We start from the raw sequence: 17602 nt of genomic DNA, 5'->3' as shown, positions 1-17602 counted from the left end.
GATTGACCTCTTTCCCGAAATTGGACTTACCTAATTGGACGCTTTGTCCCAGGTAAACGTATTCGTCAACAACTTCGAGAATAGAGTTTCCAACTGATACCGGAGTGGGCACAACATGGACATTTGACATGATTTTCGTCTTATCCATGTTCATGCTAAGGCCCACTTGTTGTGAAACTCTGTAGAGGCCACCGAGCATTGTATTGAGGTCTTCCAGGGATTCTGCCATGACTACGATATCGTCGGCAAATCGAAGGTGAGAGATGTACTCGCCATTAACATTAATGCCAAGTTCTTGCCAGTCCAGGAGCTTGAAGACATCTTCCAAAGCAGCGGTAGGTAAACAGTTTCGGAGAAATAACATCTCCTTGTCGGACCCCGCGCTGCAGAGGAATTGCCTTTGTGCAATGCTCCTGAACCCGGACTGACATAGTGGCGTTTTCATACAAACTTCTCAACACTTCGATATACCGATAGTCAATGCGGCAACGCTGAAGAGACCTCAATACGGCCCAAGTCTCGATCGAATCAAAGGCTTTTTCATAGTCCACAAACGCCAAGCATAATGGCAGATTATACTCCTCCGTCTTCTGTATAATCTGCCGCAGCGTATGTATGTGGTCCATGGTGCTAAAGCCTCTTCGGAAACCGGCTTGTTCGGGAGGCTGGAAGTCATCAAGCCTGCGTTCGAGACGATTCGTAATGACTCTCGAAAACAGCTTATAAACATGGCTCAGCAGTGATATTGGCCTTCAACAGGGTTTTGTCTCCCTTTTTGAAGAAGAGGACAACCATACTGCTGCTCCATGCTTTTGGCGCAGTGCCCTCGAGTAAGGTGGAAGTGAATAACCTCTGTAGCACTCTGAGGATTGGTGTGCCACCCGCTCTCAGAAGCTCAGATGTGATTCCATCCTCACCCGGCGCCTTGTTGTTCTTAAGCTGTTTGAGAGCCATTCTAATCTCGTACAGGCTGATGTCCGGGATATCTTCGGTGTAATGTCGGGTTAGTCGGGCTCTAGGATCTTTCGCCGGACTCGCAACAGGCTTAGCAATGGAGGTGTAAAGGCGTCCATAAAACTTCTCGACCTCGCCTAGTAGCTCCGGTTGAGACGACACAATTTTGCCACTATCCGTCTTCAGCTTAGTCAACCGGCTTTGCCCAATAGATCCATCTCTTGCGAACACTTTTGAGCCTTTATTTCGCTGTATCGCTTCTTCAATGTTTTTTGTATTGAAGGAGCGGATATCGTGTCGCAAGGACTTTGTAATTCGTCTATTGAGCTGCCTATATGACTTCACTTCATCGGAAGTATTCAGTAGCAAAGAGCGTCGCTCTGCCAGGAGCTTGAGGGTATGGTCGGAAAGTTTTTGTGTTCCATTCTTACGGGGAATCTTGCAGTGATGCAACCCTACCGTACGAATCGTTTCGATAAGCCTGTTGTTCATATCGTCCACAGATACGTCATCGCCTAGGCAAGCGAAGCGATTTTGGAGCTCGAGTTGAAAGCCTTCGGGGTTCTGAATTAGGGTGCGGAACGGTCGAAGAGTTGACTTAATCAAGCGAGACCTTTCGAGTTTCACATCTATATTCAATGTGCCTCTTACCATACGGTGATCGCTGCCGGTTTTGACCCTGTTGATCACAGAAACATCATTGAATATATGTCTCTTTGTAGTCATGATAAAGTCAATCTCATTCCTCGTTTTACCGTCGGGGCTTATCCAGGTCCACTTCCTATGCGGAGATTTCTGGAAAAAGGAATTCATCATGAAGAGTCCTTCTTTCTCCAGAAACTCAGCGAGCCTCTGGCCCCTCGGGTTGCGCTGCCCAAATCCAAATTGCCCCACTCTCAACTCATCATCGCCTCTTTTGCCCAGTTTCGCGTTGAAATCCCCCATCACAACATTGAAATGTGTTTTCGAGGTGTGTATGGCTTTACTGATGTCCTCATACATTACCTCCACATCTTCATCTGAGTGTGCCGAGGTCGGAGCGTAGACCTGAATCACCTTTAAAGAATATCTATCAGATATTTTGAGGATCAGGTACGCTACCCTGCTCGACACACTTTCGATGGATATGATGTTGTTAATGAGGGGTCTGCGAACGATAAACCCTATTCCACCTTGGGACTGTTGGTCGCCCTCCCGGTAGAAGAATAAATTACCGGATGTCAACGTTATCGTGTCCTCCCCCTGTCTTCGGACTTCTGATAACCCTATGACATCCCAGCGTAACTTACTCAATTCTTCTTCCAGCTCAACAATCTTTTCGTCCGTCCTCAACGTGCGTGCGTTGTATGTTACCAGGGCCAGGGGTCGTCGGGAGTGGTAGCCGGATCGCTTCCGGTGATTCTTAGCACCCCTTGCCCCGCCGTTACCATGGCCGCTACCGTAGCCAGGAATAGCGGAGCTGCCGGGTACTAGGGGCCTGGTTGTTGTTGCACTATTCATGTGTTTTTATGTGTATCTTTTTGGGGGGAAAGAATGCCAATACTCGCCACGCTTGGCAGGCGGGTTGGCGAGCGCAGTTGATGGTGGGGGAGATCATGCATAACGCTGCTGCCCGTTTGCATGTAGTTAACCCTTAGTCGCCTTTTACGACACCCACGGGTAGAGATGGGGTAGTGCTATTCTAGGCCGGCACCACACGGCCAAGATAATATTTTGACTTTATTCATAAACAATATCAAGATAATCCGTATAGTTAGTTAGAGATAGAAAGTTAGTTTCTTTTATAATATTACTAATGCTATTCATTAGAATGATAACTTGATTAGATCGATATTATCGCATTTTATTTTGGTTGATAAAAAATTTATTGTTGATCAAGATAATTTTTAGCTGGCAAAATTTTATCAATATTTTTCATTGTCACCTTAACCAAAAAAAAACCTAAAAACGATTGTCTTTTTAACTCAATACAATTTTTAAACTTAAAGTTTTCGAAAAAACTACTAAAATCATATTTGCAAGTATGAGTATATCTGCATGATGCATAATATCAAGTAATAAAATTCAAATTTCAAATATTTTAACCACATTTTTAACAATGATATTAAAAGTTAACGTAGAGTAAATTTAAGCGAGAACCTAGTATCCGGACATTGAAAAAGTGATCTGACAAGCATTTGACAGATGTCAATAACTCACTACTGTATTGTCTATGCTTATTAGTCATTCCCGTCAATCGTAGGAATTATGGACTGTAATGTGTGATTTAAGTGCTTTTCCATTTATTTTTTTATGAAAAATATATTCCAGCAATGCCATGGAGGGTTCTGATACAAAAGGTAAGTGTTTTCAAAATATCCATGATCTATTTTTGGCCTTAAACAACTCCGTTTGGAAATAATCAAATGTTTTGTATCGTGACATTGGGCTTGTGTGGGCGATTCTTGTTTTGCGTTTAAATTATCTTTTGTTGTGGCTTAGTAATCAAAAGGATATAAAATTTATTGAATTTAAATGAGATATATTTCCATGCCTTCGCAGAAGTAATTCTGCAAATTATTCAATTCTATCGAAACACTACGCAAATTCATATTAGAATAGTGTTAAAATTAAAAATGTTCCTTTATTTAAAAAGCTTGATTGTTAAAATTTGTTCTTACTTGAAGGTTTTTCGTTTTTTTTGCAATATACATACATATCAGATTTTAGATATGGAATAGTTAGCAATAATGATAATTCTCATATTATACAATTAATGATTGATTTGAACAGGAAAATGTTAAGATCAAGGTTGATAATATATACTGTAATATTGCAAAACAAGATAATTACTGTTTTTATATTCATTCATAGCGTTTTGCTACTGTTTTCGTCATGCATATAGTATGGATCTATATTTCAAAAATTGAATATGTATAATATCTGAAAATTTGTATGTAACTTTGCAGATATATAAATGTTTGTATTATCTCTATATGAAATCAAATAATAAATTTTGACTGACTGGTTGGCTTGGTTGGTAATGGCCCTGCCTTCCAAGCCAGCGGTTGTGGGTTCGATTCAAATTCAAATTCGGCAAATATTTGTGTGATGAACATAGATGTTTGCTCTGTGTCTGGGTTTTAATTATCTAATATTTAGTATACATTTAAAATTATATATGTATGTATATCAGCCATCTGATTTCCATAACACAAGCAAAAGCTTAGTATGGGATCAGATTGTGCCGTGTGCGAAAATTGTCCTGAAATATTTATTTATTATTTATTAATAATGTCGCAATCATCTTGTTGAATCTGCTAATTGATTGAATGACTGAAGGACACCTTGGAATGTAATATTCAACAACTTGAATGAACGTCATTTAGCATAGAGGTTAGTAAGGATAAGGAAGTGGGTTAGGTTTGTTTCTTTTAATTACACAGAAAAAGATCCCCGCAAAGCAGGGATCAGCTTGCAACAGTCTTCTTGTAGATATTTGAAAAAAATGTTTAATGAGTTGTCACTGAAATTTTATTATCTACACTAATATTATAAAGAGAAAAACTTTGTTTGTTTGTTTGATTGTAATGAATAGGCTCATAAACTACTGGACCGATTTTAAAAATTCTTTCACCATTCGAAAGCTACATTATCCACGAGTAACATAGGCTAGGTTTTATCCAGGAAATCCCACGGGTATGGGAACTATGCGGGTTTTTCTTTGAAAACGCGGGTGAAGCCGCAGGCGGAAAGCTAGTTTTAAATAATAAAAGAAAGGTTCTATGTTCTATACTTCGTTCTACTACTCTATTCATTCTTAATATTGTTTTTTTATTTTCTTATTATATTTTTTATTAAATTTTTATACCTGTGTTTAAATTAACTTTCATAAACTTTCTTCCAATTTATTTAAGGTGTCATACATAACACATATTAAATTTTTCTTTATCTGTGACTATACAATCGACAGTAATTCCTAATGGGATGAATGCAATTTATGGCTATATTAGATTAATCACATAGTTACTTATGAGACAATAATAATTAATGGTAATATAAATAAAATCTTTGTTTGGTATGTTTTATATTTATATTCCTTATCGCAATGCATGTGCACTAATAATAATAATAATCTTCTATCTATAATATAAAAATGAATCACAAAATGTGTTGGTAAGCGCATAACTCGAGAACGGCTGAACCGATTTCGATAATTCTTTTTTTATTGTATTCTTTGAAGTACGAGGATGGTTCTTATGTAGAGAAAACATAAATATGTACCACGGGCGAATACGGGGCGGACCGCTAGTATATTATAAAAATGAATCGCTAAATTTGTTGGTAAGTGCAAAACTGGAGAACAACTGAACCAATTTCGTTAATTCTTATTTTATAATATTCCTTGAAGTACGAGGATGGTTCTTATGGAGATAAAACATAATCATATACCTTGAGCAAAACCGGGGCGGACCGCTAGTTTTTTATATATGTTTATATTTTTCTAAAACTTGACAAAATTATGCAAGTTTCTCAATCCTTACCATATATATTTTTTTCTTATTGCGTAACTAGATTTCCACCCGCGGTTTTGCCCGCGTTTTCAAAGAAAAACCCGCATCGTTCCTGTTCCTGTCGTATTTCTTGGACAAAATGTAGCCTATGTCTACCTACATACCAAATTTCATTGTAATTGGTTCAGTAGTATTTGCGTGAAAGAATAACAAAAATCTATCCATCCTCACAAACTTTCGCATTTATAATATTAGTACCTAATGATTTTGACTTATGCACAATCACTATTTAATTCCTAAAAGTTGTATACGTAGTATATTATTATTAGTCTGTGCTAAAAGAAAGAATTTAATTTAATTGCCATAAAGGGGGAAAATAGAAAAAAATAGTAACTAGTACTTAATTAATTGAAATGCAAAAAATGGTGTCTCTGATAAAATATGATATTATACCTACCTACTAAGCAAAAATGTTCCTGTAAAATTAGGTCACCCTTACAGAAAATCGGCGCCAGGGTTCCTATTATCTCATCCCGTTTCACATTGAGTCAGTCATAAACTTATGTACATATAGCCTAGTTTCTTTCTCTTTCCAGATTCCAAATTCAAAACCCTATTCTTCTTTTTTATTCTGTGGCATTTCATAAATCCGCATTTCTGTCGAAATAACACTATTGCTAGTGAAAAAATCTAAAATGAGTGACTTATTATTAGAGATGCCGAATAAAACAAAAATAACAATTAATATAATTGAAAAAAAAAACGCTTAAACTCCTGAAATAATTTTATTGCGATTCTAAGCCGATCCTTGATAAGAGTACAAAGCTTGAATTAAATCTGCCCGTTTAAAGTGGATCAAAATCGAGTCTAAATGAGTCGGTTGCATACAAAAATACATGTGAAGCTTATAAATTCACCGAATAAGTGTTAATTGAAAATTGTGCTATGTGAAAAAAATTGTAAACATTGCACATTTTACTAAACATGTGCTGTGATAGAAAGGACATTGAATATGTAGCAAACAATTTTATTTGCGTAATAAATGACGCACATCCTTTAACATGACGAGGCTTTTCTGCTGTGTGTACATGAATGGGTTCACGCAGGATTTTCCCGCCATGTTTACAATGTTTTTTTTTTTTGTTTTCGTACGTGACTGTACTGCAAGATGTGAGACTATATCGTCGAATTAATGTTTGTTTTAGGGTTACATGCGATTTACTTATTATTTTGAAACATTTGAATATTAATAATTTTTTTTATTTTTTTATTTAATAATAATCGGATGAGTTGTATCTAAAATTTTCTCGTCCGATATTTAAGTTAAACCAAGAAATAAATAGTTTACATTAGTCGTTCAAAAATTTATTATGAATACTGTAAAACATACAAATAAATTTAATTCGGATTTGAATTTGAAAACGATATTTTATCTTTTTAAGTAGGGAAGTCTAAAAACCTAACCCCTCTTACCACAACTATAATATATACTATACATACAACGTTAACTATAATAGCCTGTGCTGTGTCACATTAAGTAGTCTGTGTGTGTCAGAGCTGTGGCTCTACAGCTTTATAAACGACAAAAAGCGAGTTACTATGCAATTAACTGAAGCACTGAAGCAATTAATTGAATTATTTCCAACAATCTATAGATTCTGGGAATCACAATGATATGCGATGATATGCTTAGTAACGCGGAAATGATAAAAATAACTTATCTCGGTATACATAACACAGGGTGTTCAAAAAATTTAAAAGATTATCGAAGACATGAACAAAAAAAAAAAACACGAAAGAATATAGATCCTCCTACTTTTTGGACAATCGACTAAACTAACGAGAATAGTCACTAATGACTCCGAACAGGAAGCTTTCTGATGTTAATATTTTAAATTAAAAAAAATATTTATGATTTATTTTATTTATGACACTTATTGTACAGTACCAGTAATAAAAACATCGATTTACATGAAAACATGAATATGGTAAATGCACAATAGGCGGCCTTATTGCATAAAGCAATCTCATCCAGGCAACCATTAAAATCAAGGACATGTACGATGCTGGTTAAACGCGAAGGCCCAATCATAAAAATATAGCGATGGGAGTGTATTGTTTGTTTCAAAAATTGCATATGTACATGTATTCAAAATTGATTATTACTTTATTTTTCTATTAAAGTTAGTGTTTAAAATTTCTGATAGCCGGTAGAAGGGCTTACGAGCGACTCCCGGGCTCTGCACATGCGCTTTGCACCTTACACCAAGCAAATAACTACTTGGATTTATTCTCAAGCTCAGCACGGATAGAATATGTTATTCTCTACGCATTTATGTGCAACTAGTGATTGTTTTAATGTGTACGAGATCCGGCTGCAGGATTAGTGCGTTCATCGGTTTTTTGCTGAAAACCGAATTTTTATGTATATTTACAATTAGGAGAATATATATCGACTAGGTTGCCAGTCAAAATTTGGCCGCAAGCATGTTTAATTAAAATTTTTCTAATCGATTTTTGGGAAAAAAATTCGTTCACTTGTTTTTGAATAAAATGTAGTCTACATCACGGCAAATGATATAAAGATTCAAAAAAATCACGGTTGCCGCTTTTCACCTGGCCGCAACATCTTGGCAGCCTGGTGCAAACAGGTATGATTTCGACATTGATATCGTGGAAAAGGTATGTTAATCCGTAATTGCGTGCTTGTTGCTACAGGGTGTTTCTTTTTGTTGTGTATGTGGACTAAATTGTACAGGCCTGCAATATAGTATGTACAATCTATAATGTTTACGTGTATCTTATAATGTTTGTTGTGTATCCGATAATTGACTTAATTAGGTTTGATACGTGTGTAGTGTGAAGTAAAGGATGGTACAAATTTTAGTATATAAAATATGGTACTTATAACTTGTCTGACTTGGCTTCAGTATGATTTTAAAGCAAAAGAGCGTAATCTAAAATCCGACATTCGATTTCAAATTTGGCATTGTACGTATTGTAAACTGTTTCTATATGGATTTTAGATAAGTTATTGCTCCGTTCTTATTAAGAAGATTATAAATATTTTTAATAGTTCACTTACAAGTGAAATTAAATAAGCGCTAATCTCAGGAACTACTGGTCCGATTTGAAAAATTCTTTCAGTGTTGGATAGCCCATTTATCGATATAGCATCACGCTAAGACCAATAAAAGCGGAGCAATGCAGGTATAACCGCAGGACACAGCTAGTCTTGTAATAACTCAGCCCCCGGAAGCACAGTCACAATAGAAAATCTATTGTGTCGTGGTCCGATCGGGCCGCTCGGGGCTCAATGGGAATTAACAATACGGGTGTTATATTAGGTATGTTAGAAACACTAAATAGTTTATATATTAAAATGAATCATCAAACAGGGTTTTTTGTCGGCGCCCCTTATTATCAGTATACGGGCAATCAGAAATATCATTAGATGTTATCGTTTGCAATTTAACAAAACATCATCATATTCGTTACAGTCAACATGTTTCTTCCACTTATTTCTAGGAAAACGTTTGAAGATACAACACGTACGAGGCGCGTTTCTTGAATATGTGTAATAGCGATGGCCTTGATCTTATATATACTTGGTATTATTGTTTGTGTCTGGATTTATATTTATGTCTTATGAATATTTTTAAGCTATTGCATAGCTTCTATCGCGGGCCTTGAGCGCGGGGACCGAATCCATAATGGCCGTAACGAAAAAACCTCACGCTCCCCACTCCGACGGGCACGGAGGTATGGCTTGAAGGCATGCTATGCCGTAGCTTTACCGCGGCAGTCCCTGAGTGCCACACGTCTTTTTTTATTTTTATTTTTCTGCGACTTTAAATCTTCTTGAGGAAAAAACAACGATCGACTTTATAAAAGAATATTAAAAATAACGTCTTTCGTTTTGAACATTGAACAAACAAAATCTAATAATTGAAAATATTATAAATCAGTGCTTTTGCATCAATCGAGCGAATGTTCATTCTAACCCCACTATGTCAAATTCTTTTAGTGTAAACAGGCGTAGAGCATTCTTTCGTTGTTCTTAGTAAGTTCGAAAAGGTTCTATGCTATGCTCTAATACTGAACATCACTGAATACATGTTTTCGTTTACACTAAACAATCACGAAAGAATGCACTTGCTCTAGCTCTATGTTCGTTTGATGTACATGCACCGTATAAGATGCGGAATATTCAATTAGCAAACAATGTAGTATGCACTATGTAATAGTAGGTAGGTATATCATTCTTGCTTCGGAAATAATTTTAAATGTAAAACAGTAATAAAATTCTTTTATTATTTTATATTGTATATTAAATTAATCACAGCCTCAAGAAAAAATTTATATGTATACTTCCTTCACTGTATTGTTTAAACAACAATATTATCGTCTTATATGTTTTAATAGATAAAACATAATTTACTTTGATTTCCGAACTTATCATTAGTGGTAATCTCAGATTAAATCAAAGCATTTTTATCTTTTAAAACGAAATAATTAGCATGTGACTTGTATAATAATACTAGCTTACCGCCCGCGGCTTCGCCCGCTTTGTCTAAAACCTAATAAATTATATACTAAAACCTTCTATTAAAAAAACCGCATCAAAATCCGTTGCGTAGTTTTAAAGATTTAAGCATACAAAGGGACCTAGGGACAGAGAAAGCGACTTTGTTTTATACTATGTAGTGATTTGTAGAGTAGGTAGGTATCTAATACATAAAAACAAAGACCAAGTGCGAGTCGGATTTGAAGCTACTTTTCTTATAGGAACAAACATAATTTTAACCATCTATTTGAGAGATGATTGATAAAATGTGAAAACTTTAGTAGTGCATAATCTTATTTGCCGAGGCCATGGACCGTATTATGACCTCTTATTTCCAGATAGAATATTACGATGTGAATTGAACTGACTGTCAAATTCATATTATGATAGCGATAACCAGCCATGGTTTATAATGAAATCATATTAATTTGCAAGTCAGTTCAATTCATGGCGTAAACTGAGTGGGAATGAGAGGTCATAATACGGCCCCAGGTGATGAGAATTTTTTATGAGCCGGCCAGTGGCAATCGATTTGCCAATCGAGATAATGCCTCTGGAAATCGCTTTTCAGACTTACCACCAGCTTGTTTGCCAGCTCTAGCATATAAAAGGTTTTAAGGCCTAGAAAATGGTCTTGAAATAGTAGCATGCGAATGATGCTGTTCCATTCAGTTCCCTTCTTCTTATCTTTCTTATTCTTTATTCCTTTCGTCAATGCTTTCTTTATAATCCTCCCCTTGACGTTGGCAATCCATTTTAGAGGCGTCAGGTTTGCAAATTAAATTACGCCTCTGCAAAATAAAATAAATAAAACCCTCACCTAATTTATACTTACCTTACATAGTTCTTCCGCTCGAAGGAAGGAGAAATGAAGTGCAACCAAAAATAAAATGCTCTTAAGCGGTGGTAGCGTTTACCATCATGCGCCCCACAAACTTTTGCCTACGATGACATGAAAAATATATAAGAATAAATTGAATGTTATTGTTACAGAAAATCATAGCTGTGCCGGGTGTTTAAATGATTTGGGGGATGAAGACTACGTATCCGCGCTTGGGCAGGATTGGCACAAGGACTGTTTTAGGTAAGGTTTATTTGGCACCTAGAGAAAGTAAAAAAAAAATCATACTAAAAAATTAACATACAGCGATGTTAAAATGGTCCTAGACCATATATTTCTAAGGAAGTTTCTGCCACAGATATTTTTTGTGAAAACCGACAATTTTGATAATAGTTAGATAGTTTATCAGATGTTCTGTTGTAAATAAGAGTTTATGTACCAGCTGTAGTTTCTATTAGTTTCTAATACGGTTTCGAACAGTTGGAACGGAACGGGCGGATTGATGGGACCTTAAAAAGGACGATTCTAATACTAAAGAATTCTTCAAAAGTTTTTACCAACTCGATTGTTTCTATAAGTATTTTTTAAGCGTTTATCTAATTTTTATTACATTTTCCAGGTGCTCAGTTTGTGATGCTCAGCTGACGACGTGGTACTTCGAGAAGGGCGGGCTTTTGTTTTGTCAGGCGGATTACTGGGCGCGCTTTGGAGATATTTGTCAGCAATGTTCAGAGGTTAGTTATCCACGTAGAATAACTAAATATGCTTTTAATTAACTCAAGAAATAGAAAGATAAATATTATGTTTATTGTTCTATAAGCTGTTAAAATAAATAGTTTAAAGAAAACCTAAATCTGTAACACAAAAATATTAGTCTATTGTGCTATACCAACATACCTGACAACAGTTTCCAAATCAAGTGTCCCTTTGGGCAATGTGAACTTGGCACCCGACTTTTTAAAAATTTACTTTTTTTGTGTTCATTTGAACGATTTCGATATGTAGTAGTTAGTAGTGTAAGTTATTTTGTTTGTGGTTACGCCAAAAAAAAAATTATAGGTACTAAAAAGAAAAAGGGAGGATCCTCGACCAGTCTACTCGACTGGCCGGCCGTTAAAACCCCGATGAATGATGTCGGAAAGTTGTCTATATGCTCTGTAGCGAAAACATTTCGCTTGCACGATTCAGAGCGAGGTGTCGCTACAACTTTGAATCCTACTGCCATCCATTAAAGTGGTAATTTATAATAATGGAAATACATCCACTGTCAATAAGACATCCTAAGGCGGCCACTGAAAATCAGTGATAAGTGATAACACACTAATTATGGCATACGTATATTTTTTTAAGTTCTTTTGTTTTAACTAAATTGTATCTTTTTTTTGTTTCATCTAACATCTAATATCTAATTCTAATATTCTAATCTAATATATATTATAAAGGCGAAAGTTTGTATGGATGTTTGTTACTCTTTCACGTAAAAACTACAGAACCGATTACAATGAAATTTAGCACACATATAGAGGGTAACTTGGGTTAACACATAGGATAGTTTTTATCCCGGAAATGCCACGGGAACGGGAACTATGCGGGTTTTCCTTTGCAAACGCGGGCGAAGCCGCGGGCGGAAATCTAGTATGACCATAATAAACGTTATTTCCATTTCATTAATTTGATTACGTTTAGATAATAACTGGCCCGGTGATGGCGGCGGGCGAGCACCGCTTCCACCCGGAGTGCTTCGCGTGCGAGGCGTGCGGCGCGCACATTGACGACACCGCTACTTACGCGTTACTTGATAGATCGCACTTGTATTGGTTAGTGAAGTACCCGCATTTTTTGTTTTTTTTTGTTACTGTAGTTACTGAATGGTTTGGGTGGGTGTTTCGTTGGGAAAACATTTGGTTATGTGGAAATTATTGATTGGGAAATGTTTTTGTTTGATTGTTTAATTTAAGTAAAATGGCGGAAGTTAATGAACACCAAAATAATTTTAATCGCATGAGCCGAGCGAAGCGTGCGTGCTGTACCTGCTCTCGAATCAAAATCGAATTTTACGCTGTTCTTAACAATTTATTTTCATAAAATTGTCCCATTTCTTATCATTTGAGTGCTATAAAAGGAGTAATTAAATTAAAAAAGAGCGTGTGTGCCGAGCACGCACGTCTGAAATTAAACTTTTTTGGCAATATTCAAAAATACCAAAATCGTCGCCTTACTCCATGACGTGATGGTATTGCCATGACATGACCTTCAAATTTTACTCTCAACGCGCCTAGAGAAGTTTCACTTCAATAATTTCTGAGTTTCCATCCCCTCATCCATATTAATACTCTTCTTTAAGTGTAAAAACAAACATACATTTTTCGCAAAGTGGTGCGTGCTACACTTGCTGCGTGGGAACTGAGAGACACGCGATCCGCGTGGTTCGACTCCCGGCGCGAGCACTGCGGCTCGCCTCTACACGTGGCGCGCTTTCTATTGCGCAGTGAGTATATACGCACATACATACACATATACACGTTTACACATGTATAGGTATACACGCACATATATATGTATATATAGACATAAACGCACGTGTATACATGTTCATATATACACACACGCCAAGTGTACACATGTAAACTCAAACTCAAACATTTATTATTAAATCAGACTTCTTTAGGGCGTATTCAGAAAGAAAGCTTGAGACTTATAAGCGCTGGTCAGCGCTGGGCGCTGCTATATAATATTTGTTTTGGTCTGCTTCAACCTGCTTCCTTTGTGTAGAATGGACCAGCGTTGACAAGCGCCGATAAGTGCTTATAAGTTTCAAGCTCTCTTTCTGAATACGCCCTAAGAAACACTTTCGAATCGTCATTACATATTTTAAACAATTACCTCATGTAGATACACATACGTGTACATAGACACGCATACACACGCACGTGTACACATGTACATAAAAACACACACATACGTACGTATATTTACAAAAACAACTACATACAGAATTATATACGGCGTCGTACACTATTTTTATTGTTCTGTTTTTACTTTTATTTATTGATTATTATCAACAAAAAAGGTTACACACGAGCATATTAAAAAGGCTAAGTAATTTTTTTCTTTTAATTTATTTTGGTACAAGCGTTCACATTCCACAACATTAATTAATGTAACAGTCATTAGAGACCTTAATAGAGGCATCTAATGATATAAAAAATACAGTTTTACGTCAGAATATATCAGTGTTGATAGTTGTGTTCACTTGAAATTATTTTCTCTACAGCTTGTGTTATGAAGAAAACATCAACTATGTAAGAGTGTGAATTTGTGTTAACAAATGGTTTTATATCAAATTGAATAACATTTCATTTTAATGATTTTTTAAATTGCTTAGTGTCACTAAAACTATAGTCAAAGTCTATTTAAGGGCCGATTCACCACTTGCTAATAAGGTCACACATAGCCTATTTAACACTTTTCGCATACTTTAACACATTATGAATTGTTATTTTAACTGTCAGATAAGTTAACAAGAACATATCTTTAAGTTATGACACTCTTATGTTTTAACCACTTTATGTTACATCGGTAAAATTAAATTAAAAAAAATGCGTATTCAATCCAGTGCGAAATTTTCAATTTTTAGACTATGAAAAAATACAATACGAATTAAAAATTCCTTGAGAGTAAAAAGCCCTGGGGAAAGTTTTTACGACTTATTGAAAAAGTCAACGAATTCCTATTTAATATTTGACTTACATTTGTATTTTCTCTTGCTTTTCATAATAAAGAATTTGTGAAAATGTCCTTAAAACTTTCTAAGTAATTAACACTTTAAAATCCATATAAAAAAATGTGTGCGTGTACTTTTGTACACACATAAGAAGTGAAACTTCTTTATGACCTTATTTTTCAAAAAATAATTTACTATATGCAACTTTACAGAAATACGTCGAATCACGCGTGGTAGGGATAAGAAAAAGATGGCGCGTAACGGAAAAATGTCACGTGTAACGAAAAAAAATTACATAAAAAATTTTTCCAACCCCGATAAAGAAGTTTCACTTCAATTATAAATTCCCCACGCAAAAACATTAAAACTCCCGATGTAACATAAAACATTAACAACAACGTTCGCAGCGAGCGTTGCGCGGGCAAGCTGTCCGCGCTCGTGCGCTCTTTACTCCGCGCCGCGCTGCAAGCGTGCGTGCATCTCACGTGCCATAGGTATATGTGTGGTTTGAGGGTACTTGTGCTTGGTGTGCATAGTTTGATGCATTGTGGATATTATGTGGCAAATATACATATAACGCTATAGCCAGGTTTGTGTGTAATTGGACTATGTAGTTTGACGCATGATTCATATAGGGCTAGTTTTCAACGACCGGCCAAATTTTCAGAAATGGTTGAGAATCGATAACATTTTCGATGTAATGAAAAAAAAACGTTTTTTTTTTAAATTAGATTTCATTCCTGCCCGCCACTAAAAAGCGAACGTGTGGACATTACAAAAGCACAATTCAGTTCAACAACCTAGATAGGTAGAAGTTAGCACACACATAAATTTGGCGATGCGCGCGCGCACACAAGTGCATTGATTATCACGTGTTTACGATTTAGGCAATTTTTATGACATTTTCAAATGAATGCTATTTTTTTTTTATTAGACAATAATATTTCAAATGTTTGTTTAATATCTAGATCTTAATTTTAAATTTTGGCTGGTCATTGAAAACTAAACCTATATACTGTATAGGGAACCTTTTGTCACGTGATGTTGGGTACATAATAGTGTTATAGGTGTATTTATAATTGAACAATTTAGTTTGACGAGTGGTTCATCTAGGGTACCTTTCGTCACGTGATATAGGGTACAAAGTTAACATAATACCTACCATAGGGGTATGTATAAATGTATTATTGAATGCATGATTCATATAGGGTACCTTTCATCACGTGATATAGGGTACAAAATTAATACGGTGCTATAGTTGTATGTACAAATGTATAATTCGATGCATTATCCATATAGGGTACCTTTCGTAACGTAATATAGGGTACAAAGCTAACATAGTCCATAGATGTATGCATAAATTTATAATTTGACGCATGATTCATATAGCGTACCTTTCGTCACGTGATATAGGGAACAAAATTAATACAGTGCCATAGTTGTATGTACAAATGTATAATTCGATGCATTATCCATAAAGGGTACCTTTCGTCACGTGATATAGGGTACAAAGCTAACATAGTCCATAGATGTATGCATAAATTTATAATTTGACGCATGATTCATATAGGGTACCTTTCGTAATTTTACGACGTGATATACATACGTACGGTGTTGCATAACACGGTACTGTATCGTTTTTAGTGGTAGTATGTCTTTTCGATGTTATATGTGGCCATGACTGTACTATATGTAATAGCTTTTCTGTTTGTATCTGATATATTATGCGTTTTTTTTGTGTGTTATTTTTATTTGAACTATGTATATGTTTGAGCTTTGGTTTGTTCTTTTTTGTAGTGTGTTGAAAGGACTATTTATTGCACTTCACGTGTTTGTTTAGTTTTTTTAAATATCTTTCTTTCACATACAGGATAGACTCAAGCTGTGGTATGCTCACATTGCATATTGGTGATCGTGTGCTAGAAGTAAACGGGTCACCGGTGAGGAACCGGCCTTTGGCTGAAATAGAGCGGGTGCTGGCTAGGCCTGATGTTATACAGGTAAATATAGCTTAGGCTGGTTGCAGAGCTTGACCGACCATCAGTGCGTACCGTCGGTCCTGACGATACGCATCAACAATGTGTATGATATGACACTAATACGCATGACAATACGCGTGTGTATGGTCGGTCTAGCTATGAACGGTTTTATGAATTTCCATACATATGACAAGCGCGACTGACGTACGCACTGATGGTTGGTCAAGCTCTGCAACCAGCCTTAGTATTTTCTTAGTATTATACACTGCTCGCTGCAAAGTGTGCGAAACGTTAGGATAATAATATAATGGATAAATCGCGTTTAATATCCGTTAAAATCTTTAATTCCTGATTATGGTTTGTTAATATATGATTTTCAAAAACATAAAAAAATATTAATATGATGTTTATTCCTAATATCTATCTCCTCCTTATCTTAGCACTTGATAAAAAAATCTTGTTATCTTTGTCATCCTGTATCCATTGTAAATTCTCTTAAAACAAAATAAAAATGGAAAAATAATGTATGTACTATTTTTATCAATAAATAGTTTTCAATATTCTGTAATCTAATATTTTATGAACGTATTTATTAGCATATAATAGCAATGTAATATTCAATCGATAGGTATTTAAATTCTACAAAAACGAAATAAAACATTTGCGTATATCTTTTATAGCTTACAATAGAACACAATCCGGACACAATAAACGCAAAACGCGGCATCAGTACATCAAACGACGACAAACATAAACACGACAAATCACCAGTAGAAAGGAAAATAAAGGAAGATACTAAAGTACCCAAAAAGGCAGAAGAGGAGGGAGTTAAAAAGGAGAGATTGTTTAAAAGAAAAGGGGAGGAGGGGGGGAAGGTGCGGGTTATAAAGCGGAGGCAGACACCCGCTTCGCCATTGCTTGGGGATAAAGAGAGGAGTAGCAGTATGTCGAAACTGCTTGATGTGTAAGTATTGTGTTTCGTTTTTCTTAAGGTGTAAGAAAGTGTGTTCTCTTCAAGCGTAGAGTGAACAGGTACCTTCTAGG

At 35.8% G+C, this 17602-nt stretch overlaps 1 protein-coding gene across 2 annotated transcripts in view; it reads left to right on the top strand.

Annotated features, from left to right (window-relative positions):
• The first annotated feature begins 3181 nt into the window (after window positions 1–3181).
• The window catches only part of LOC123700270 (LIM domain kinase 1), a 28200-nt gene continuing 13779 nt past the window's right edge, over window positions 3182–17602 (top strand). Inside the window, exons 1-8 of one of the 2 annotated variants that reach the window (XM_045647441.1) lie at window positions 3182–3293; window positions 11008–11098; window positions 11475–11589; window positions 12542–12672; window positions 13230–13343; window positions 14987–15073; window positions 16450–16579; window positions 17239–17522. In XM_045647441.1, the coding sequence (XP_045503397.1) occupies window positions 3272–3293; window positions 11008–11098; window positions 11475–11589; window positions 12542–12672; window positions 13230–13343; window positions 14987–15073; window positions 16450–16579; window positions 17239–17522 (974 nt within the window). In that variant the 5' untranslated portion in view covers window positions 3182–3271. The remainder of the gene's footprint in view (window positions 3294–11007; window positions 11099–11474; window positions 11590–12541; window positions 12673–13229; window positions 13344–14986; window positions 15074–16449; window positions 16580–17238; window positions 17523–17602) is intronic. The other variant, XM_045647442.1, reaches the window with a different exon arrangement.

Source organism: Colias croceus, chromosome 19 (genome assembly GCF_905220415.1).
Source record: "Colias croceus chromosome 19, ilColCroc2.1".
NCBI classification, from domain to species: domain Eukaryota; kingdom Metazoa; phylum Arthropoda; class Insecta; order Lepidoptera; family Pieridae; genus Colias; species Colias croceus.
Note: the sequence above shows the minus strand (reverse complement) of the source record. Positions and strands in the feature narration are given on the sequence as shown.